The 23847-nt window shown below is 42.3% G+C and overlaps 1 protein-coding gene across 1 annotated transcript in view; it reads right to left on the reverse strand.

The window, feature by feature from the left end:
* Positions 1 to 7452, reverse strand: part of golim4a (golgi integral membrane protein 4a) — a 138277-nt gene extending 130825 nt beyond the window's left edge. Inside the window, exon 1 of the mRNA XM_078563796.1 lies at positions 6841 to 7452. Within this exon, the coding sequence (XP_078419922.1) occupies positions 6841 to 7027 (187 nt within the window). The 5' untranslated portion in view covers positions 7028 to 7452. The remainder of the gene's footprint in view (positions 1 to 6840) is intronic.
* Between the last annotated feature and the right edge of the window lie 16395 nt (positions 7453 to 23847).

The following is a 23847-nucleotide window of genomic DNA, read 5'->3' on the forward strand; positions in this document are numbered from 1 at the left end:
AGGACAATTTTTAAAATCTTTATTTCCTACCATCTGCACCTTACAATGGCTGAATGCAATAATGCTCATTGGTCCTCTTTTACATTGGTGGTGGAGGGATGCCTTTTAATTCTTTAATCATTGCAAATATTTGCATATGCTTTGTCAGAATGGTGGATGGCACAGGTCATGAGGTAGGTTTTAAATTTTCACAAAAACCCTGCCAGTTTTAACAGTAGCCCAGAGGCCGCCAACAACACAATAATGTCCAGAATTTTCCCGTCAGCGATTTGGGGGCGCGGCCCACTCGCCAACGGGAAAATGATGCGGAATGACATCAGGAGGAATCCCTGACGTCATCCCGGTCCCTTTAAATTTTTAGGAAGGCGGGCGGACAGCGAAATCAGCTGTCCGCCCACCGACCTGTCAATGGCCAATTGAGGCCATTGACAGGCTAATTAAGATCATTAAAGACCTGCCCGTCCAACCTTAAGGCTGGCAGGCAGGCCAGGAGCCCCAGCGGGCTGTAGATTATACATGAAACCTCATCCACTGGCGGGATGAGGTTTCATGTCCGTTTTTAAAAAGTTTAATAAAGTATATGTCATTTTTATAAACATGTCCCATCTCGTGTGACACTGTCACATGAGGGGGACATGTTAATAATATTTTTATTTTTCTATTTTTTAACTTTTGTGCACTGTTGCTAATCTCCCTGAGACAGCATTTAGTGTCAGGGAGCAGTGCACTCTTTCGTGCGCATGCGCGAAAGAGCACACTATGACACCTGGGGATTCCCTCCCCCTCCCGCACAGGAAGCGCATAGCGCTTCCTGTTGGGAAGGCCGCTGGGCGGGCCTTAATTGGCCCGCCCACTCAAAATGGCAGCGGGCCCTGTTTCGGTGGCAGGGGTTGGCTGTCCACCCGCCGCCAAGCCAGTGGGGCCTGCCCGCCATCCAAGGACAAAATTCTGCCTAACGTGTCTAGCCTCAACATAAAGATGAATATGACAAAGCACTAACCCTACTCTGAGCACACTCACTGCTATAAGCCAGGAACCTATCAAAATATGGCACTGATCCCAAAACCAGAAGATAAATTGGTGTTATAGGCACTGCTTTGTGGCAGGTGAAAGTACTGCTTGAGTGAATAAGTGCCCCGATTCAGTTCCTGCAGAAAATCTAGGCTACTATCTTATATTTCCACATAGAAAGTTGAGGGGAATTTGGAAAAACTTAACATGATATAATGTTCTAAATGCAGGAGAAACATTGTCCAGAATTTGCTGGAAAAGGGACCCACATAACATGTTAGATATTTTTTTCCCTCACCCTTCAACTCCAGAAACATTAGAGCCACAAGTTTCTAGAGCTACAAGCTGATAATGGTGTGGCAAGGGCCATGGGCATCTGGTGAATGATGGGACCAGAAAGTATTATGAAAGAAACAGGGACAATTGAGAAAGAAATAAGATGATATTAGAGTAAAATCAGGTACAGAAAGAGAAATAAAGAGAGAAAGATGGGATTAAAAGAAGAAAAAAACTGAATAGTAAGAAAGAAAATTAAAATTAAAGCTTTGAATATCTCCACAAACAATTTACTACCTGCACAAATGAGACTCCACAAGTTTCAATTGTTCCCTTTCTGGGCCAGAGAGTTGAGTGGTATTGCAGGAGCACAAATCTCATCATTAAAAGGCTTCTTACACTTCCAAATGCCATCCCTAACTTTGTCCAGCAAGTTTACTTTGTAATTAATGCTCCAGGATGTTGACAGCAAGCTGTTGTTTGAGAGAGATTAATGATGGAGCACCAGAAATCGTTCAGCAATTTGCAGTGATTCATAATTCACAGCATATTGCTTACTTAGCACAAACTGCTGGACGTTTTACAACTGAAAACAGGGTATCAATTAAACTCAGCTATTTTGCCCACAAATTCTGGCCAGGACAGGGATAAATAAAATGTTGTAACTTGCAACTTAATGAGGTGTTCTGTTTTCAACTCCCAAAAGCAGCAAACTAACTTGGTCTTGATTAGTTAGTTAATTAGATTTTTTCCATTCTAAACTGAGATCTTCACGTTACCAAACTTAGTCCATTAAATGAGATATATTCAGTCGTCACTCAAGCTATTGTGTGTGCTATGGTAGCATGATGAGTATGTGCATTTTGACCATTATCAAAAAAATTGACAGCATGTACATAATCTACAATCGATGTAAGCTTAATGGGATATGCAAAGCTTCCTGTAATAGTAATATTTAACTTTACAGTAAAAGATCCAAATTATATCAAACCTAGCTCCCCTGCCCACTGCAAGCACATCAAATTTACAGAACTACAAATTCTCCACATTTCTAGTAGCCAGCGCCGTTAACAGCATATCCTATTAAAATGAAACAATGTCTTCGCCAATGTAGTTGGTTCCTACTAATACTTAAGTGATAAAGGTACAGTTTCAAATTAATTTTACAGTTTACATTAAGCGATAACCTGCCAAATGGACCTGCTGTTTGCTGTCTCAGACTTCAATAATAGGAATTAATTTTCTCAGGCATTATCAGTTAAAAATTAGTTTGCCCCTGTTTATGGGAACAAAGCTTATGCCCAGTCCCACGGAGGTGGGTGGCACGCAAACCTGTTGCTGCCTTCTCATTCATTCACAGGATTATGGCATTCAGCCGAACAGCATCTGCACTGCTGGCTGGTTGAATGCTCAATGGTTGGTCCAGCAGCATGTGTGACTAGCACGTGTTCCAACTCGCCTGCATCTCCTAAAGGCCGCCTGCACCTTTTAAAGAGAAGCTGCACTCATTAGAAGGAAGCTGCTGCTGTCTGTCTCAGCAAGAACTGGGTGAAAAGAAAAGCACGCCAACTGGTGAGAAAAGCCTTATTCCAAGATGACGACAGGGAGAGAAAGGCCAGGTTTCTGAATGGGGCCAGGAGGCCCTCGAGGAATACTCCAAAGGAAATAGGTGCAGATAGCCAGGGATGTCAATTCATGGAGTCTTATCCCAAGGATCTGGCAACAGTATCATAAGATGTTCAAAGTCCTCATGTGAGTGGTCAAGGACAGTGAATGTAGCTTCACATGATATCTCCTACCCACTGCACCACCAAACTCTTCCATCAGCATGCCTCGCCAGTCTCAGGCCTAATATTCAGGTACTCCACCTCACCTTTACAAATCTTTACAAAGGTGCCAGCCTCACACGGCTTCCTCATACCTCCATCTGTTCAACTGTGGCAGTCACATCAGTCAGAAACACTGACATTTTCCCGCTCTCTTGCAGGACAAGGTGGCCAATAGCTGCAGGGAGAAGACCGGGAGACAGGCCTGTATCACCTAAAGACCCATGGAGGAGACTGTGCTCCAGATCATGGGACCTCATTTGCAGAGGTTGGTGCATCCAGTGCTACCGAGAACATTCAGGGTGACAATATGTTTCTGGCTTATGGCACTTCTCAAATCCCAGCTCTCCCACATCCTCCTATCTGACATGAAGTGCAAACTTCACATGGTGTGACAGTGGACCTCTTGCTTCACCCATTTCCTCACCGCAAACCTCCCCTTCTGACTTTCTACTGTCAGATAATCAAGTACTGCTGCCTAGTCAGGAGGGAGAGCTGCACCAGGCCTCCAATGAAATGGTAGCATCACTGGACCAGGCACCAGCAGCTATCAGCTCTAGAAACCTGATAAGCATTGCACACCGAGATGCTCAGTGCATTGGCAGCATGCCAGATCAGATAGCCTCTTGTCACTGTCAAAGAGCACGGAGAGAGTCTTGCTGCAACTTGACTCACGACATCATGCAGAGCTTTGAACCCAGCCCTAGCACCACGGACGCGGTGGCCAACTCCATGCAGCACTGTGGACCCAGCAGTAATGCAGTATCTGATGGCCATTGTCTTAGCTTCAACACCCCTCTGCCTTCCCTGTATGGATGCAACACCACTCACTTCCAAATCAAGCAACTCACCACAACATTTCCAAAACACTCCACAGTACTTCCGCAAACTTTGCAAGAGCAGAATAAGTCAAAAGCACTTCACCTGCAAGCAGGGGACTGGCTCTTTAAACAGTGCTGGTGGGATGGAGGGAATCCCTCATGCAGTTGAGCACTTGCTCAGCTATGCACAGGGCTTTCACTGGAGATGCACAGTCCAAGCTTGCAGAACATACACCAAATCAGCCTTGACGACTGTTTGACATTATGATCTGCCCACTATGAAAGCTTCCAGTGTACACATAGCAGCCCTGTGCAAGCACCTTACACAACAATCTGGCAACAGCAGAGCTACAGAGCCTAATTTCATGATCCATTTTCCTTGAACAAACACAACACCCTGATTCACAGATTCTTTAATAATCAAAGTTTTGACTCAATCATTATTTAGTTATAATGTTATATTCTCCAAAATAAAATTACATTGTTTCATTTTCCTTTTGTAAACAGGGTAGCATCCAAAGTTCAAAAGCCATCAAGTGTAAATATCAATCAGTTGATGTTCTTAGTTTTTGAGGGCAAAAAACTCAAAGTCATCGTATTCTAGAGTCTTTTCCCACAGACGAGTATTTCATTTTCAAGATCAAAGGATACAATGTATCATAACTTGTAAAATGCTTTGAACTTTGACTGAAAATGTGAAGGTTATTTTCTGGTTTCTTAAATTGCCAGTGAAAACTGGAATGTTTAAATCCAGTGTTTTTAAAATATTGAAAAACTGTTACCAGCGAACTACAATAAAATATGCATTGTGATTCATGTTGTACACATCCTTTAAGAAGTGTAGAACATTCAAAACTCATCAGCTCCACTGTTCATTAACCCTCAGTTCATAGCACCCTCGCCTTTGAATCAGAGGGTTGTGGGTTCATGTCCCACTCCCGGAAACCAAGAATTGTGATTGTACTCGAAAAGAGTTACAATCTGTGACTGTTGATAACTCGAAAGAGTATCAAGGGAAGTCATTTCACTTTCATTCTCAGGAACTCTTTCAAGTTATCAACAGTCACAGATTGCAACTCTTTCGAGTACAATCACAGTTCTTGGTTTCCGGGAGTGGGACATGAAATGTGGGCCCCACTGACAAGCTCAGTAATTAATACTCATCTCTGGTTACCCAAAGAAGCTGCCATCTTGAACCACTGGTTTGATGCAACTGAGTAGCTACTTCAGAGGACAGTTAAGAGTCTCTCACGTTTGCGTGGGACTGAAGTCACATATATGCCAGACCGATTAAGAACAGTAGGTTCCTTTTCCTAAAGGACAACAGTGAACAAGATGGGTTTTTACAACAATCCAATAGCTTCATGGGAACATTATTTTACTGATTGTAATTTTTAATTCCAATTTTTTAAAAATTCAATTCAATTCCCAATATGCATGATGGAAGTTGAATTTATGCCTCTGGATTATTAGTCCAGGTACTACATCAATGCACTATCAACTAGACTAGGCTACTTTCAGCAAAAGTTTGGGACCATTAAGTGATGTTTTCCACTTTATGGAACTACTTTTCTGGGTGTGAAATAAGGCTGGTTGAGGCAACGAAGATATCAATAATGTGTCCACAGAATGGAAATGCACTGGGTGCCTTGTCGTTTGGAACGCTTTCAGTGAAAGTCACAGTCCATAGTCCAAACGGGATATTACAGTTCATTATCCAGCGAATTACACATTTTCTCTATAAATGGTCCAGAATCAAACGACAGAATCCCACTCTAAAGTAGAGATTCCTGCATTGAACAAAAAAAAAATTGGCAGCCACTCTGGGGGCATTCGAGGTTTCCTGTAATTTGAATTAGATGAACTCTCAGTCTCATTTTATAGCCACCCAAAGCCAGTGTGAAACAGCCTCCCGACAAGGGCCTCACACTTCAGGGGGAATCTCGAGTAGCATAGCCACTTTTAAGTGGAGGCTCCTTTAAAATGTTTGCACCTGAATTCAAAAATCTGTAGCAAGACAGAAAGATTATTGATCGCGATGGTGCAGTGCGAAACGGCAGACTGAGGCTGCTGGACAAAGAGGTGATTTTAAACGACTGTAGTTTGAAAGGCAATAGGGAAGCTGAGGAGAGAATTGCAACCTCCATGACTGCTTTCTTCAGCCACAGTTGGAACTGTTTCATTCGCAGTGACGGCGACTGCAAATCAATTCAAAACAGTAAGATCACAGATCCGAAAGCGGCAGCAACTTACACCAGATAAAATAAACAGAACACAATTTCTACAATTCCGTTCATGGACAGCAATGTCAGCTTTTTTACACTCCTATCTCCGATTTGCAGTCAGGATCAAATCTGGGGACGGGCTGGATCGAAATTGAAATGAATGATTCCAGCAAGATATCAACCGAATGAATCTCTAACACTCAGCGCCCGTCCGCTCCCACTTCTCACTCGCAGCACTGCCAAATATTTACCCTGCACAAACTCCAACTCTGCGCCTTCCCCACTCCCTCATCTTAAACACAGCTTTAAACGAAACAGCAGATGCTGGATCCTTGGGCGGATCCGAATGAAACTGCAAATGAATCTCACACCAAACGCCGTGCACTAAGTTTTTTTTTAAAAAAAATAGCAACAGTCCTGGGAATCTGAGGAATGCACCCAGAATGGAGCGTCCTATACAATCTCTATAAGTGTTCAGAACTGGTTGCAGCAACACTAGCTTTTCTCATCGAAGAAAAAAAGTTTGTGGGATTTATAGACACTATGTTTTGGCCTTAGATATTTATTAACCTGAGCTAAAATAGACACGATTAAGCAACAAAGAGGCAGGAGCAGAAGTCTGCGAGTATGGACGCGTGTACATCAACACACACAGGAAAGACCCTGGGGTTAACACTTTACCTTGCAACTGTGCAGATAAAGCCTCCTGGTGCTGCTGGTACTTCGATGCCAGAGTTTCCGCCTTCTTTAACTGATTATGCATTTCATAGTATAACAATAACCCATAAAGAAACCCAAAAACTATCGTAAGAAAGAACAAAGTTTGGAAAATCTTTTTCTGCCTCCGGGAACACATACTATTTCCCATATTCCTTTTTTTTCCTGCAGAACGTCTACTTGACGGCTCCAAAGCGAAGAGTTCACGGTTTCCCCCCTTCAATTCAATGTTTATTTTGAATGAATCAACAGCATATCAGGGTGCAGCAGCAGCAATCACTTTGCAACGTTAACTGTTTCTGACGCTGAAAATCCGTTCCAGGTTACTAGTTGCAAAGTTCAATCAAAAACAAAAGTCTCCGATCTAATTCTGGGAATGAAGTTAAAATGTTGCCAGAAACCGTGCACCGCTTTCTAGTCTGTCAGGTTGCAGCAAACCGTCTACTGAAACACAGCTCTGTAACAAAAAGTATTGTGTTGTCTTTAACTCCACGCCACAGAAAAGTTCCAGGCCTTTTTCCCAATCTCCCGACTTACGTGTCACCTCCACTCCACTCCAGCCTCACAGCAGACAGGAAATCCCACCCACTCCCACACCGATTGGTAGGATTCCCACCCTCACCATTACTATTGGAGGACCTCACGATCCGAGCCCTCTCCTGGGTAAATAGTTAATACCAGACAACAATCTTACAGTAACACTGTTATAATATAGGTTTTCGATAAACATTAGGATTCCAAAGCGTTAGACGCAGCTTATGTTTCGTGTCTAACTTGATAAAAACCCCTCCTGTTTTACACAACAACATTTTTTGGGGTGGAGGAGTTTGAAGATACGTCTATAAGTCCTTAAAGAGTGCGAGGATGATGAAGCCAGCTTGTTCCAATGAGCATACCGCTGGACACAATTCCTGTCCACAGTGTCGATTTCGGAACTTTTGTTATGAGGCCAGAGCTCAAAACGGAAAGGACACACTCCTGTGCTCATAAAAACAGAAACTGCTCCAGAAGTCAGCCAGAATCTTATGGAGAGAAGCAGAGTTCTGTGACCTTTCATCAAAAGCGTTGCAGCTTTTTCGAAGTTAGGAGTTGTATTTGTCCCGACCAAAATGGGCTAACTGATGTTGTTTCTAGCATAAAGTGTTGTAATTTCGCACTACTTTTATAAGTGCACATATCAATTTTATTTATTTTGCTTTTTAGGTGTATGATAAAAGCATTTCTTAAGTTAACTTAAACTTTGGCCAGGTGAAGAAAACCACCCGGAGATCAATTTGGAAAAGAAAAAAAGTTGAACCGATTAATGTTAGAGAGAAACCAAAGCTACATTTGGAAACTCTCATTATTTGCCACGTACAAGACATGGCTGAGAAGCTGATATAGCCTTTTGCATTGGTGTCAGGTTCCTGTGGTGGTTCCTTAAACCTTTTTGAAAATGGAAGCCTGACCCCATAAATCAACTTCTCTGAATGGTCAGGATATGATGTTGCAGAAAATAAACATCCATGATGGAAAACTCAACATTTGAATGAGGCTCAAAGAAAATGCAAGTTTTGTACATAGAGGAATTTATCACTAGCTTTCTATGTATCCCTGCCTTCAGTGATGTGTGGAAATTTTGTTGATGGATTTTATATACCTGTTTTTTAAAGGATGGATAATAACACATTACAAACTTTTACAGCTTTTTTTAAAACCCAGGTTAATCATGCACAAGATTTTACAATTTGCAGGTTCTATGGAACTGTTGAAACACTTCTTCACCATTATTACAGCTGCATAAATCTTTACCAACTTACTTCTGCCAACTGGCCAAGTGATGTAAAAATGTGTTGAATCTTAATCTACCTTTTAACCTTAAATTTCATCCAAAGTAATCATTATAATATAGTACAAAGTGATTTTTTTTTACATATACAAATGTATTTTTAAAATGCAGTGGCTTAAATTATCGAGCATTGCAAGTACAGTACAAGTAAATCGAGTGATACTTTATCAGTAATAGTGTGATGACATATTTCTGCCGCATTATTGATTACATATATGAAATCCCTGGATGGGCAAATATGAAGTAAAGGAATTGGTATCTTTAGCAAGTCGCAACTTCAGTGGAAGAAATAAATGACCATGATGGTCATATATTGAGATTAAGAACTAAGGCTTGTTTGAAAAAAGGATGACCATCAACCCCAGTATCTCTGCTCTACTGTTATATATCTTGAATATTGAACACCATCATTCAAGTCAAAGATTATGTACTATAATAACTCATATCATATATGAAAGGTCTGGAATTGGGTGTATTAGAATTTGCAGATGGCACAAATTTGGAAACTTGGTTAATTGGCACGAGAAATGCAGCACAGAATGAAGATAATACATTGGGAAGATAGATTTCAGAATATATTTAATGCAGGTAAACATAAGGTGATCTATCTTGGGAAGAAGAATAAGTTAAGAACATAAACAGTCATGATAAAACTTTGAAAGGAGTAGAGAACCATAAGAGAGACTTAAAGATTCAGATATGCAAATTGTTAAAAGTGGGAGGTCAAGTTGATAAAGCCGCAAAAAGGCATGCAAGCTCCTATGTTTTATAAATAGGGACACCAAGTACAAAGCAAAAAGGTAATACTAAACTTATGCATTGGTTAGGCCAGTTAGAATATTGTGTTCAGTTTTGGCACCTTCAGGAAGGATAATAGTGCAGAAGAGATTCAAAGATGATATCAGGCATTGAGAGCCTTTAATTAAATAAGGCTAGAGAAACGGAGTCTCTTCTCATTAGAAGAAATATTTTTTTAAAAGTAAAATGTTAAAAATTACAAAAGGTTTTTATAAATCAGAAAAATATACTACTTCCACTGATTAGTGAGTTGGTAATGAAAAGGGCTTAAATTTAAGATTGTAATTGAAAGATCAAAGGGAAAGGCTAGATGATTTCCTTTATACGGAGTGTTGTGAGGATGTCGAGTGCCCTCCCCAAAACAGTAATGAAACCAGAATCCCTCAAGGAAGGTTGATAAGTACTTAAGAAAAAAAAGGATACAGGGAAAGGGGAAGTGACTGAGACTAAGTGGAAAATTATCGGAGAGCTGGCATTGGCATGATAGGCTGAATGGCTTCCTTCCATTCTGTAAATTTCTATGACTGCAAGAGGAAGAATGGACTATAAAGGGTGAATCAAAAGTTCATTTCAGGGAAAGATTCAGACAAAAGAACAAAACAACATCAACCCAGCAGAAGAAAAGGACAAGTAGGATTGGGCGAGAATTATCCCAACTTTAGAGGGATATAATCTTACAGAATAATAAGGCACTACTAGGCAGTACCTTTTGCATTTGGCCAGAATTATAAACCAGTTTACTAAAACAAGGAAATTATTTGATTAATATCATTGCAATATTACAGTGTAAGAATGTTTTGCACACATCAGCAACAAGGTAATTAATATGGTGATTTACAATGGCCAGGTGTAAGAGGAGCTGAGACTGATGAAAGTAGAGCCTTTAATTAAGAGGAAGAGGGAGCTATGGAAACTGAATATGAGAATTCCTTTATACAATCAAACCAGATGTTTTACAGTATATAGTATAACAACTGAGAACTAAATCAATGTTGTATCCCATGAGAGATCCAGTATTGGTAGTACCATGGAGACAGAGCATCTATACTGACTTCTCCCACAGAGAAGTAGATTTTAAAAAGCAGATGATCACACTATGTACAAGATATGCTAAGGCAGAGCTAGAGGACTGTTAGATGTTTGGGTCCAACTTGAAATATTCCCTTGCATATGGTAGTATTAGTCACTCCTTTTGGTGGTATGGATATCATAAATTGGGGATGTTCCCACATTGCTCTAAAGGTATGATAGCATAATCCAGATGTGACAATGGTAACCCTTTGTAAACTGAACCAGATACAAGTGTCTTTCATAATGTCCTTATGTGCACCTGTCCAGACTTTTCCAACACAGACAAAGAAAACACTTGGCTAGACTAGACCAGCTAAAAATTAAAGTTGTTTTATTTCACAGCAAGTGAACATGCAGAGATGGTTATTATCAAACTCACTTTGCTCAATTAACACATGTCTTTGCATAATAATACAGAAATTATGAACACACTACACTTCTCCAAATTAATACATCATCTTGCTTGACATAAACAAAGTAACTTCTAATTACATCCTAGTCTGTGTAAAAGTTTGTTCCAGCAAAGTTCACTTTAAAACCCTGTAAGTAAATGTTTTTGTTTTGCTTTTGACTGCCTGTGCTCACAATTTGAGGAAAGGTCTAATCCAGAAATTGCCCCACTTTGCATCAGGGATCTCAACAAAGTGGGGTTGAGGCTTTCATTGATTACTGATACAGGCTAACTATTTAAATATTGTTTACAGGTTTTGAGACAACAATAATTAGCATTTTAACCACCTTTCATCTCAACATATTTAAAAAACATATGAATGCACTTTACTTTAAACCTATCATTTAAATGTAACTTTTTCTACTAAATTCTATAGAAAAAAAGCTATAAACCTAAAACATTTCAGTAAGCTACTGTGCAACTTAATTATCTAGAAGCTAGCAAAGTGAAATTTGCAGCCATATATTTCCTTAGAAGTGAGGTACAACAGCAAAAACAAAATATAGAGCCTTTAAAAGTGGCAAAATGTCTCATGGCGCTTCCCAGGAGCGTAATTCCACAAAACCTGACACCGAGTCAAAGGAGGAATAATTAGCATTGGTGAGTCAAAACTTGAGTGCTGCTGAAAAAAATGAGACACTTTTTGTCGAAGCTTTTCATTTTTCACTCATCATGACAATTCGCAAGAAAATTCCAAGTCGGGGGAAACAACAATTTATACTATATGAGAAGAGAGTGCTGACTGGTTGGCAAGTGGGCTCTGACTGGTAAAGGTGTTGCCATGGAGAATGCACCAGTTCATGGTGACTGACAGTTAACTGCCAAGCATTGTTTGAAATTTAAACAAGGCAGCTTGACTCTGGTCAAGACATTGCCCCAGGAAATGAACCAGCAAATAGCTGCACTTATTTTGTTTAACTGAAACAGGCACAATGTGTGTACATGTTCTTTCTGTCTGCAAAAAAAAAAACAGGGCCCTGTGTATTAATATATATGTAGTTTCCAGTACACATAAATGCACCACACTGTGAGCCTGACTGACAATCTTGAATTGGTTGCCAGCATAATTCTTAGCACACTGAGGATTATTTAGCAAATGTCCAATTCCGGAATCACATTTAATGTTGGACGCTGGGTTTTGAGTTTTGCAAGCACAGACTGGTTGGGTACGTTCTGTACCTTGCCCGTTGCAAACAGTGGAAGGGGCATGCTGTTTGATACGATCTGCCAGTCTTTGCCCAATATTAGATGTGACTCAGCAAGTCTGGCAGCAACTGTGGAGAGGGAAATAGAGTTAACATTTCAAGTCCAATATGACTTCTTTGGAACTGAAGAGAGGTAGAAATGTGATGGGTTTATGCTGTTGAAAAAGGGGAGAGGCAGTGGAACAAAAGAGAATGTGAGGATAGGTTAAAGGGCAGGGGAGATTAAATGGCAAAGATGCCATGGAACACAATACATAGGGAGTGGTGATGATAGTATTAAAATCTAAACCTTTGGTCCCGGGCAGGCATTAATAGCAGAATAAAGGTCAGCACTGTCTGAAAGCAAAATGCAGAATGTGTTAATAGCAGAGAAAGGGTCAGCGCTGTCTGAAAGCAAAACATGCGAACAAGAAAGAGACTGGCACTTGTGGGGGGGGAAACGGTTGTCAAAATGAAGGACAGAGTTCATGGTCTGAAATTGTTGAGCTCGATGTTGAGACTAGAAGACTGTAAAATGCCTAATTGGAAGGTTAAGTGCTGTTCTTCCAGCTTGTGTTGGGCTTCGCTGGAACATTGTAGTAGGCCAAGGACAGAAATGTGAGTGTGAAAGCAAGATGATGAATTGAAATGGTAAGCGACCGAAAGGTCGGGGTCTCACTTGCAGACATAGCGAATGTGTTCAGCAAAGACGTCACCCAGTCTGCATTTTGTCTCCCTAATGTAGAGGACACTGCATTGTGAGCGGAGAATACGGTAGACTAAATTGAATGAGAGGCAAGTAAATCTCTGCTTCCCCTGGAAGGAATGTTTGGGGCCTTGGCACTGAAGAGGGAGCAGGTAAAGAGGCAGGTATTACACCTCCTGTGATTGCATGGGAAGGTGCTGTGGGAAGGAGCTGAGGTGTTGGGGTGATAGAGGAGTGGACCAGGGTGTCACAGAAGGAACAATCCCTTCGGAATGCTGACAAGGGAGATGAAGGGAAGATGTGTTGGTGATTTGATGCTGGAGTTGGTGGAAATGACAAGGGCATGGTCCTTTGAACATGTAGGTTGGTGAGTTGAAAAGTGAGGACAAGGGGAGCACTTTCGTGGTTCTGGGAGGGAGGGTAAGAGGTGAGGGCAAAAGTGCAGGAAACGGTTTGGACATGGTTGAGGGCCCTGTTAACCATGGTGGGTGAGGGTAGAAATCCTCAGCTGCAGAAAAAGGAAGAAACGTCAGAAGCGCCGTTGTAGAAGATAGCATCATCAGAACAGATGGAGAAACTGGGAGGCAATGTGTGAGGATGTGTGGTCGGGAGTCGATAGTCTTGAAATGAATATTCATAGGCAGCATGTCACCAGAAATTGAGGCAGAGAAGTCGAGGAAGGATAGGGAACTATCAGAGCAAAATTGCTTAATTTTTCCAGTTCCAGATGAGAGAATGAAATGGCACTGATAAAGCTTTTCCAGTACATTGATGACTGTGTGGGAGCAGGCCTGATTAGACCTGGAACAAGGAATGTTTCACATACCCAACAAAAAGACAGGCATAACTCAGGCCATACCTTTTATTTGGAGGAAGTAAGACTAGTTAAAGGAAGAAATTGTTCAAAGGGAGAACAAGTTCAGCTAGGGAGAGGAGGATGATGGTGGGTGGGGATTGTTCAGGTCTCTTCAAGGAAGCAGCAGTAGAGGGCCATCAGACTGTCCTGGTGGGGAATGGAGGCGTAGAGGGATTGGACATCCATTGTGAAGAGGAGGTGGTTAGGGCCAGGAAACTGGAAATTGTTGCAATGTCAAAGGGCATCAGAAGAATCACAAATGTAGGTGGAAAGGGACTGGACAAGGGGAGAGAAAAGAGAGTTAAGATAAGAAGAAATAAATTCAGTGGGCAGGGACAGGCTGAAATGATGGGTGTACCAGGACAGTCCTGCTTGTGGATTTTGGGAAGGAAGTAGAAGTGAGCTATACAGTGTTGGGGGACTATGTGGTTGGGGGCTGTAAGAGGGAAGATCTCCAGAGGCGATGAAATCAGTGACAGTCCTGGAAACGATGGCTTGATGTTTGGTGGTGGGTTCATGGTCCAGGGGGAGGGAGGAAGTAGTGTCTGAGAGTTGGCACTCAGCCTCTGCAAGGTAGAGGCCAGTACACTGGACAACAGCATGCCCGTTGTCAGCAGATTTGATAACAAAGTCAGGGTTTGACCTGAGAGAACAGGGTGCAGCAAATTCAGAGGGAGACAGGTTAGAATGGGTGAGAGGAGCAGAGAAATTAAGACGGCAATGTCATGCCGACAGTTCTTGGTGAAAAGATCAAGAGCGGATAAGAGGCCAGAGGGAGGGGTCTAGGTGGAGGGACAATACTGGAGGCAGGTGAAAGGATCCATTGAACAGGGAGTGTACTCCCGCCCCAAAGAAATGAACACAGAAACTAAGGTGACGGAAGAAGAGTTCAACATCATGCTGAGCCTGAAATTCATTGGGGTAAGGTAACATCGTCACCTCTTTAAGGGGACTTCTTTGAGTGCTCCTGGTCCAGTCTAAGACAACAGGATGCTGAGCAAGGTATTCACACTATTTTGTGCTAGAGGAATGCGCAGACTTAATTCTTCAAAGATCATGCAGTGTCAAAGGTTATTGAATCATAACAAACTTTATTTGAAGGTCAGTATTAAAGCTACATTCCTGAAATGTACACACTTTTGATCCAGTTAGTTTTCAAAAGCCCAAATTGGTAACGTGCTAGCCTTGAAACATAAATTGAATGTTGACAGGAATAATATTTAAGATGTTCTACCCATCCACCACCACCACCACCCTCACCCTCGCCAAAGAAGTTTAGAATGCATATAGTTGCAGAAAATCTTTAAAAAGTTAATCAATATTCATATGTGCAAGATGTTTAAATAACTTGGAATAATTTTTGGAAGAAAATATACAAAGGCCTGAATTTTTCGGATGGCGGGGGCTTGGCGATAGAAGATAGTCAATGTTTGAGGGGTCACGAGGGGAACGATCGGGGTCACGAGGGATAGGCCGGTGGGGGAGGGAGGGCAGGAGGTCACCGGGCTCTATGAGGAGGGTACCCCCAGTCAAAAGAGGCCTTCTGATGGAGGAGCCCCCACACCCACTTCCCGCCCAAGATCGAACTCAGTTTAATTCCGGCCTTCCTCCCCCACCCCGACCTGCCATTTGCCCACCAGCCTAAAAATTGAGGCTGGGCAGGAAACCTTAAGTGGCAATTAAGTGGCCACCTAGGAGCCTTAACTGGGGCAAGGGCAGGCTTCCCGTCCGAAGGCCTGCCTGCTCCACTGTAAAATTGCTAACAGGTCGGGGAGTGCAGGATCCTGGAGGGAATCCCATCCACACAACTTCACACTCCCCCCGCCTCAGGGGTGGTTGGGGAGGGGAGGGGGGGTGGTGGGGTGGGGGGGAACGGAGAGTGTAAAATTCTGGCCCATATCTTATCAACTGAGATTACAATTCTGTCCTGTGGAGTGCCCATGAAGTTTACACAAAGAAGGTACATTACAAATTTTTTTAATATTAATATTACAGCCATATCAGTATAGCCATATCTTCACACTGTAGTGTTTCTTTGTGTATTTACTGGAATAAAGAAACTGATACATTGGGCCACAATGTTCATTGTAAAGTGCTATGCTGATATGATCAACCACAATACAGCTTCTGATTACCGGGGCACATTCCAATTTTTTTACCATTAGCAAATTACATTGGGCATATTGGTGTCACATTACATTGTAATCCATTCTACAAGACCTCTGCTTTAACCACCATTATGGTACTGTAATCACTAATTCAGTTTCAAGATTATGTCAGACATTATAAAAACTCATGTTTAAAATATGATATGCTAAACTAAGGAAAAACTACAAGTTATTTAGCTCCTGGAAATGAATCCATACAAGGGCCAATCATATTCTCAAAATGTTGTCGATAAAACCAAATTGAATCCCAGCAAAACGTGCCACACAGTTTAAAACGCTAAGCATACTGAGGCAGAAAAAAAATCTTTTTATTTGTAAAAATTAGAAAGTCACTTGTATCTTCAGTATTTGAAATTATTTGAAACTTTATCATCTATACTGAAAATATCATATTGTTGATAAAGGCTTCATATTATATGTGAACACCTCTTTTGCACAGGAAAAACACCAATCTCCAATCAAACAGAGGTGGAAAAATCTAAATTGATAAAATTTCTGACAATTCTGCAGTACCATAAAAATCAGCATACAGTCTTTCTTTGTGGCCCGAATAACACTCAAAGTATGTGTGGTCAAAAGAGACTTACTATAATTTAAATGAAAAACATACATACGAAAGATATTCACAATTGTTCTAACATAGCACTGAAATCAATACAGCTTGTTACATTCCAAACTGAGAGATTTGAGCCTTATGTTCTATAATTTATCAAGGCTTTTCCTTCCATTTCGGATGGGATGTCATCACTGGATCAATTAATTACATTAGGAGTTAATAGCAGCTTAGAGATCAAATGGCAAGTTTGCTATTTTTACATCATTAATATTTTAATATAGGGTATACAGACTTTTTTCTTGAATTTCATGTGATTTATTGATTTTAGCAATTTCACTTTCAAAAACATGGGTCATTAAGGTTCATAAATGCCTAAACTAGATTTATCTGATACCTGATAAGTAACAGTGATAGTAAGACATAATCTAAAATTAATTAGATTAAATGCTGGATTTAGGACAGCATATGATTGATAATTCTAAAATCATGACTTAAGGAACGATAAATGATTTAACATTATGCATTTCCAACTACAGGTCATGAGATTAAATCATACAGTCTGCACTCTAATTTAATTCTAACCAGATTCTGTACATATAATAACATTCCAGTAAATAAAATATATACTATGCAAAAGCATCATTTAACCTACAGCTTCAGAAAAAAACTTAAAATTATTTATTTGTAGAAGCGATAACTTTCATTTTTCGCTTTGCAGTGGATAGTGCCTGGCAGTGCACGAGGAACTAAGAAATTTAAGCAGCGTGTTTGTCAGTGGCTTTTTAACCAAGCCATTGTAACTCTTTCAGAGTTCACCCTTTACCATTTAACTCTTTCTAGTGCATTTACAGTTCTTTAACTTTTTTTTTCCAGGAGTGGGACATGAACCCACAACCTTCTGACTCAAAGGTGAGGGTGCTATGAACTGAGCCACAGCTGACACCTCACCAAGCCATTCTACTTGCACCTGATTTCCAGGTTTTCCAACCAATTTGTGGGAGTGGACACCCCACATCATGCTATTGAGCTCAACTATTTGAGGGCACCCAGCTAGGATAAAGTTTGAAGCATTGCATAAACGTTTAAACAGAACAAGAACCTGCAGCAATGAAAACAGAAAATCTGGGAAATGCTCAGCAGCTTGGGCAACAGCAGTGCAGAGAGAAACAGAGCTAACATTTCAGGTCGATGACCTTGCATAATGTGCAGCAATGGACTCACAACATAGCAAGGCTGTACCCTATTTCATTGACGCGTCCCTAAAGATGATGCTTTGAGGTGTAAGGCCCCATAGAGAGAGTACCAAGGTCAACAGCAGGCGTGCACTGCCACACTCCTGGGTACAGTGCTGGACAAAGTTTTAATGTCATAATCAGGGCAGGAAAGGTGAGTGACATGGCACCTTCACATATATCTGATGCGTGCCTAACCCCAGCTGTGCTCACTCTGCCTTCCCAAGCCCACTCTTGCACATTATTTTTCATACCAACTTGCAGATGTATTATTGCTTTCTGTCCAGGCACCTCCTCATCTTCAACTGACCATTCAACATTGACACTTACCATCATCATAAAGCAATGTCACACCTAGTCCTCACCCTGACACTCCAGAAATGTTGTCCTCCAAACTCTTAAAATATTCCACAGCTCACAATCACAGGTCACTTTTTCTCTCCTTGCAGAAGAGAGCACAGTGTATGAGGGAGAGACAGGGAACCAGAGATGGCTGTCCAGTCATCACCATACTGGCTACAGAGGAGGCGGCGTTGGAGATAAGCCAAGTCTCAGTGTGTCTGGCCACTGGGGATGAAGAGATGGGAGGGTGTCTCAGCTACCTGGTGACAAAACTAAATGTCATACAGTCACATGACAGTCAACGCTCGTTCCTGCTGACTTGTCAGCAGCCAGTCCAATATGCACAGTGATAAACTTGGCACCTTCTTAACTTGACATGTCTTTCATCTCCCCCAGGCCCTTCAAACAGGTGGTGGTGGAGGACCAGGATGAAGACTTTTACAAGGAGGTGACTCACTCTAAGGATACACTGTCTTAGGACTTCAGCTCAGACACACACATCTTGATGGGACCAGCAAGATAGGCAGTTGGGCTTACACATGGGGCAGAATTTTCTGCCTGCCGGGCGGGCGGGCCCAACCTATTCTCCGGCGGGCGGGGAGCTGATCCCCGCCGGAGATGTGGGCCACACCGCCGTTTTACATGGGCGGGCCAATTAAGGCCCACCCAGCGTGACGTCCGGCGGGAAGTGCTATGCGCTTCCTGTGCGGGTGGGGAGGGATTCCCCAAAAGCGAGAGTGCACTCTTTCACGCATGCGTACGAAAGAGCACACATCTCCCTGAGGCTAAGTGCTGCCTCAGGAAGATAGCTTCCACTTTGAAAAAGATTAAAAATAGGGAAAAAAAAATGAGATGGGACATGTTCATAATTTACATATAAGCTTATTAAACTTTTTATAACCCTGCATGAAACCTCATCCCGCCGGTGGATGAGGTTTCATGTTTTTTCTGGTTGCTGCCAGGGCTCCTGGCCTGCCCACCAACCTTAAGGTTGGACGGGCAGGTCCTTTAATTGTTTAAATGATCCTGTCAATGGCCTCGATTGGCCATTGACAGGTTGGCGGGCCCGCAGCTGATTTTGCTGTGCCCCCGCCTTCCTGAAAATTTAAATGGAGCGGGGTGACATCGGGGGTTCCTCCCGACATCATCCCGCGTCATTTTACACATCTGCGAGTGGGCCCCACCCCCTGCTCGCCGACGGCAAAATTCTGCCCAGTGTGTGATCACAAGTTAGCAAGAGCAGCTGGTGGAGACAAGGACCACAGTGAAATGTTCCTGCTGGAAGGTGCAGCTCTGCTCAGCTGGACGCAGATGTTGAGCCTTGGGGGCTATCCTTAAAGGGGATTCTTGAGCATTGACAGAAGACATACGAGGTCCTGTCAAACTTTCCAGCTTTGCTGTCCATGATCATAAAGAGATTAGAGGATTTTCATGAGTGCCATGATGCCTCATGCATTCACATCCATGGAAAGAGTGGCCGCCTGTGTGGAGCATCAGACGTGGCAGTCCGAGTGCATGCTGGCCCTGGCCAATAGCCTGTACATACAGACTGCTACCTTAAACAGTACTGATGAAAGCAGCCTTGCCATTCAGTGCCCCACTGAAGTGTAGCAAAGTACACTCCACCCCATTACTAGCAGGAAAGTGCAGATGGGCCATGAGAGGGAAGGTGGAGCAAGGTTACGTGGTGGTGGGGATTCTGCTCAAAGCACTGCCACTTCTCAACTATATCACATTCTTCTACCCCGAGTCAGAGACCCAAATGCTGCTTCTAGTTTAATGGCCGAGTCTGCCCCTTCACAGGCTCAGGGGGGCAGTTCTGGTGGCAAACTCAATGGCTTCAAAATGCAAATGTCGGCCAAGAGCAGACATTTCTTAGCAGTCAGAGCAGGGATATGAGCTGGCTGTGCTGAAGCCACAGGCGTTGCAGCACACAGGAGTAGTTGAAAAAAAGGGATAATCTGGAATTGTAGTTGCACAACCACATGAACATGTTTAACATAGCGTTAGATTGTTAACAACATTAGGTTGTTAATTTTCTGTTGAATGTTTCTGTATGATTTAAATTATTTGCTCCATCTTTCTGTATTCACCATTTTTGTCTGTTGCCTGGGACATCACCTTCTCCTTTGTGAAGGATGAAAAGACAAGAGTTGAAGATGAACAATGGATGTCTGTGAAAGGGATGAATTGTTGAATACGGACTGTATTCTGCTGGGAATTGGGGGGTGCGGGGAGAGTGGTGGGGAGGGGGGGGTGGTGGTGGAGCTGCCTAGCGGGTTGAGAATTTGGTTACCAGATAGGTACAGTTTCAGTCTAATTGAACTGTTCCAAACTCAGGGCATCCCAGGCATCTATGTGTGTTGCTACTGCTGTCCTTGCCACATCAAGTTCCTGCTCATGTTGGTGCTATTCCTTCCCCTGCACTGCTCCCCCTTCTCCCCAAAGGTGTGGTATCCTGAGTTCTTCTTCCTCCTGGAGTTCCAGTCCTTGCTGCTGTGCTATATTGTGCAAGCAGACACTATCATTCGGGTTCGTACTGAAGGATATCCCCAGATCTGAGCAGGCACATAAAATGTATCTTCAGCAACCTGATTGCCTGCTAGATGATAGCTTTGGCGGTCAAGAGGCTTTGATTATATCTCTCCTGGCCAGATCTTCAGAGGGTAGATCTCATCTACAAGGAGCCATCTACTCACTCTGCTTCAAAGTGTGAAATCTCAGGGACGCTTAGTTGGCACAGGATGAAAACATCATGGCAGTTCCTAGGGAATCTTGCATGTTCATCTCTTTATGGTTGCACATCAGCTTCACATTGACGGAATGGAAGCCCTTGCAGCTAAAGATGACTCCAAGATGATTGATAGCCTTGTGTGTGCAGGTGATGACTCTCTGAGGCTGTGAAATCCAGTCAGAGCAGCAAAACTGAGCACCTGGCTCATTCTGACTGGCCTCATCAGTTAAGAAATGCAAGGAAGTTCCAGCCCTGGAAAACATGGCATCAGTCACTTGTGAGATGCATTTGTAAGCAACAGATTGTGAGATTCTCAGAATCACAGAATCTTTATAATGCAGAAGGAGGCCATTCAGGCCATTGAGTCTGCATTGGCCCTCTGAAAGACCATTCCACATAGTCCCACTTCCCTGCCTTATCCCCGTAACCTTGCACATTATTTATTTTCAGTCAGCAATCCAATTCCTTTTAGAATACCTCAATCGAACCTGCCTCCACCACCCTTTCAGGAAGTTCATTCCAGACTCCAACCACTACCTGGGTGAAAAAAATTTTCCTCACATCACATTTACTCCTTTTGCCAATTATTTTGAATCCATTCTCTTTAGTTTATGATGCTCTTGGGTGGAATAGTTTCTCACTATTTACCCTGTCCATACACCTCAGGATCTTGAATAGCTCTATCAAGTCTCCTCTCAGCCTTCTGTTCTCCAAGGAAGAATCCCAACCTCTCCAATCTATCCTCATAGCTACAGTTCTTTATCCCTGAAATCATTCTTGTGAAGCTCCTCTGAACTCTCTCCAATGCCTTCACATCCTTCCTCAAGTATGGCGCCCAGAACTGGACACAGTAATCCAGATGAGGCCTAACTAGTGTCTTGTACAAGTTTAACATGACCTCTTTACTCTTGTACTCAATGCCCCTATTAATAAAGCCTAAGATACTATATGCTTTATTAACTGCTCTCTCAACATGCCCTGCCACCTTCAATGACCTATGTACATATACAGCAAGGTCCCTCTGTTTCCGCACCTTCTTTAGAGTCTCTCCCTTTATTTTATCATGTTCTTCCTTCCAAAATGGATCATCTCACACTTCTCTGCATTGAACTTCATCCGCCACTTGCCTGCCCAATCCACCAACATGTCTATGTCCTTTTGAAGTTCAGGACTATCATCATCACAGTTGACAATGTTTCCAATCTTCGTATCACCTGCAAATATTGAAATCATGCCCTACACACCACAGTCTAGGTCATTAATATATATCAGGAAGAGTATGGGTCCCAACACTGACCCCTGGGGAACTCCACTACAAATCTTCCTCCAATCTGAAAAACAACCATTTATTACTACTCTCTGTTTCCTGACACTCAGCCAATTTCTTATCCAAGTGCCTACTTTCCCTTTTATTCCATGACCTAGAATGTTGCTCAAGTCTGTCGTGTGGCACTATATCAAATGCCTTTTGAAAATCCATATACACCATATCAACAGTGTTTCCCTTATCAACCTTCTCCATTACCTCCACAAAAAAATCCAGAGCTAAACATGATTTTTTCTGAATGAATCCATGCTGGCTTTCCTTAATTATCCTGCGCTTGTCTAAGTGACTATTGATTCTATCCTGAACTATAGTTTCCAGAAGTTTCCCTGCCATGGAGGTCATCTGACTGGTCTGTAGTTGCCGGCTATATACTTGCACCACTTTTTGAACAAGGGTGTAACATTTGCAATTCTCCAGTCCTCTGGCACCTCTGCTGTGTCTAAGGAAGGCTGGAAGATTATCATTAGTGCCTCTGCAACTTCCACTCTCACTTCCCTAGTACCCTTGGATGCATCTCATCTGGTCCTGATACCTTATCTATTTTAAGTAAAGATAGCCTAACACCTCCTCCTTCTTAAAGGTAAATTCTTCTAGTGTACCAGTTACCTCCTCTCTCAAGTCAGCCTGGGTAGCATCTTCTTCCTTTGTGAAAACAGATGTTCAATACCTCCGCTATTTCTCCAGCCTTCACGTGAAATTCCCTTTTGTCCCTAATCAGCCCTACTCTTTCTTTTACCAGCCTTTGATTATTTACATGCTTATAGAAGACCTTGGGATTCCTTTTTATGTTAGTTGCCAGCCTCTTTTCGTGCTCTCTCCTTGCTTTTCTTATTAGTTGCTTCGCTTCCCCTCTGGTCCTTCTTTATTCAGCCTGATTCTCCATTGTATTTTCTACCTGACATCTATCATAAGTGCACTTCTTCCTTTTCATTTTCACCTCTATCTCTCTCATCATTCAGGGCGCTCTGGATTTATTTGTCCTACTTTTCCCCTTCAAGGGAACATACCTTGACATTGCTTGCGATACTTTTTCTTTGAATGTGGCCCATTGTTCAGCCACCATCTTTTCTGCCAATATTTGATTTCAACTGACTTGACTCAGGTGCATTCTCATCCCATTGAAATTGGCTTTCCCCCAATTAATTATCCCTGCTCTGGATTGTTCCCTGTCCTTTTCCATGATTAACCTAAACCTTATGATACAATTATCACTGTCCCCTAAAGGCTCTCCTGCTGATATTTGACCTACTTGGGCCAACTCATTCCCCAGAACCAGGTCCAGAAGTGCATATCCTCTCGTTGGACCAGAAACTTACTGCTGCAGAAAATTATCTTAAAACACATTCCAGGAACTCTCACCCCTCTTGTCCCTTTGTACTATTCCTATCCCAGTCTATATTTGAATAATTGAAGTCCCCCATTATGATTACTCTATAATTCTTGCACCTCTCTGTAATTTCTTTGCAAATTTGTTTCTCCACATCCCTTCCACTAGTTGGTGGTCTATACACTACACCGAACAATGTTATTGTACCTGTTTCATTCCATGCCTCTAGCCAGAGAGATTCTGTCCTTGACCCCCTCTGGAACCTCCTCTCTCCCCAGTATGGTAATGCCATCTTTAATCAACATTTCCACTCTCTACCACCACTGCACCAACCATCCCCCCACCCCCCACTCCCCCCACCACAACCCCGCACCTTTTCTTTTTTTCCTGT

This window comes from Cetorhinus maximus, chromosome 19, assembly GCF_964194155.1.
Source record: "Cetorhinus maximus chromosome 19, sCetMax3.hap1.1, whole genome shotgun sequence".
In the NCBI taxonomy this organism is placed as follows: domain Eukaryota; kingdom Metazoa; phylum Chordata; class Chondrichthyes; order Lamniformes; family Cetorhinidae; genus Cetorhinus; species Cetorhinus maximus.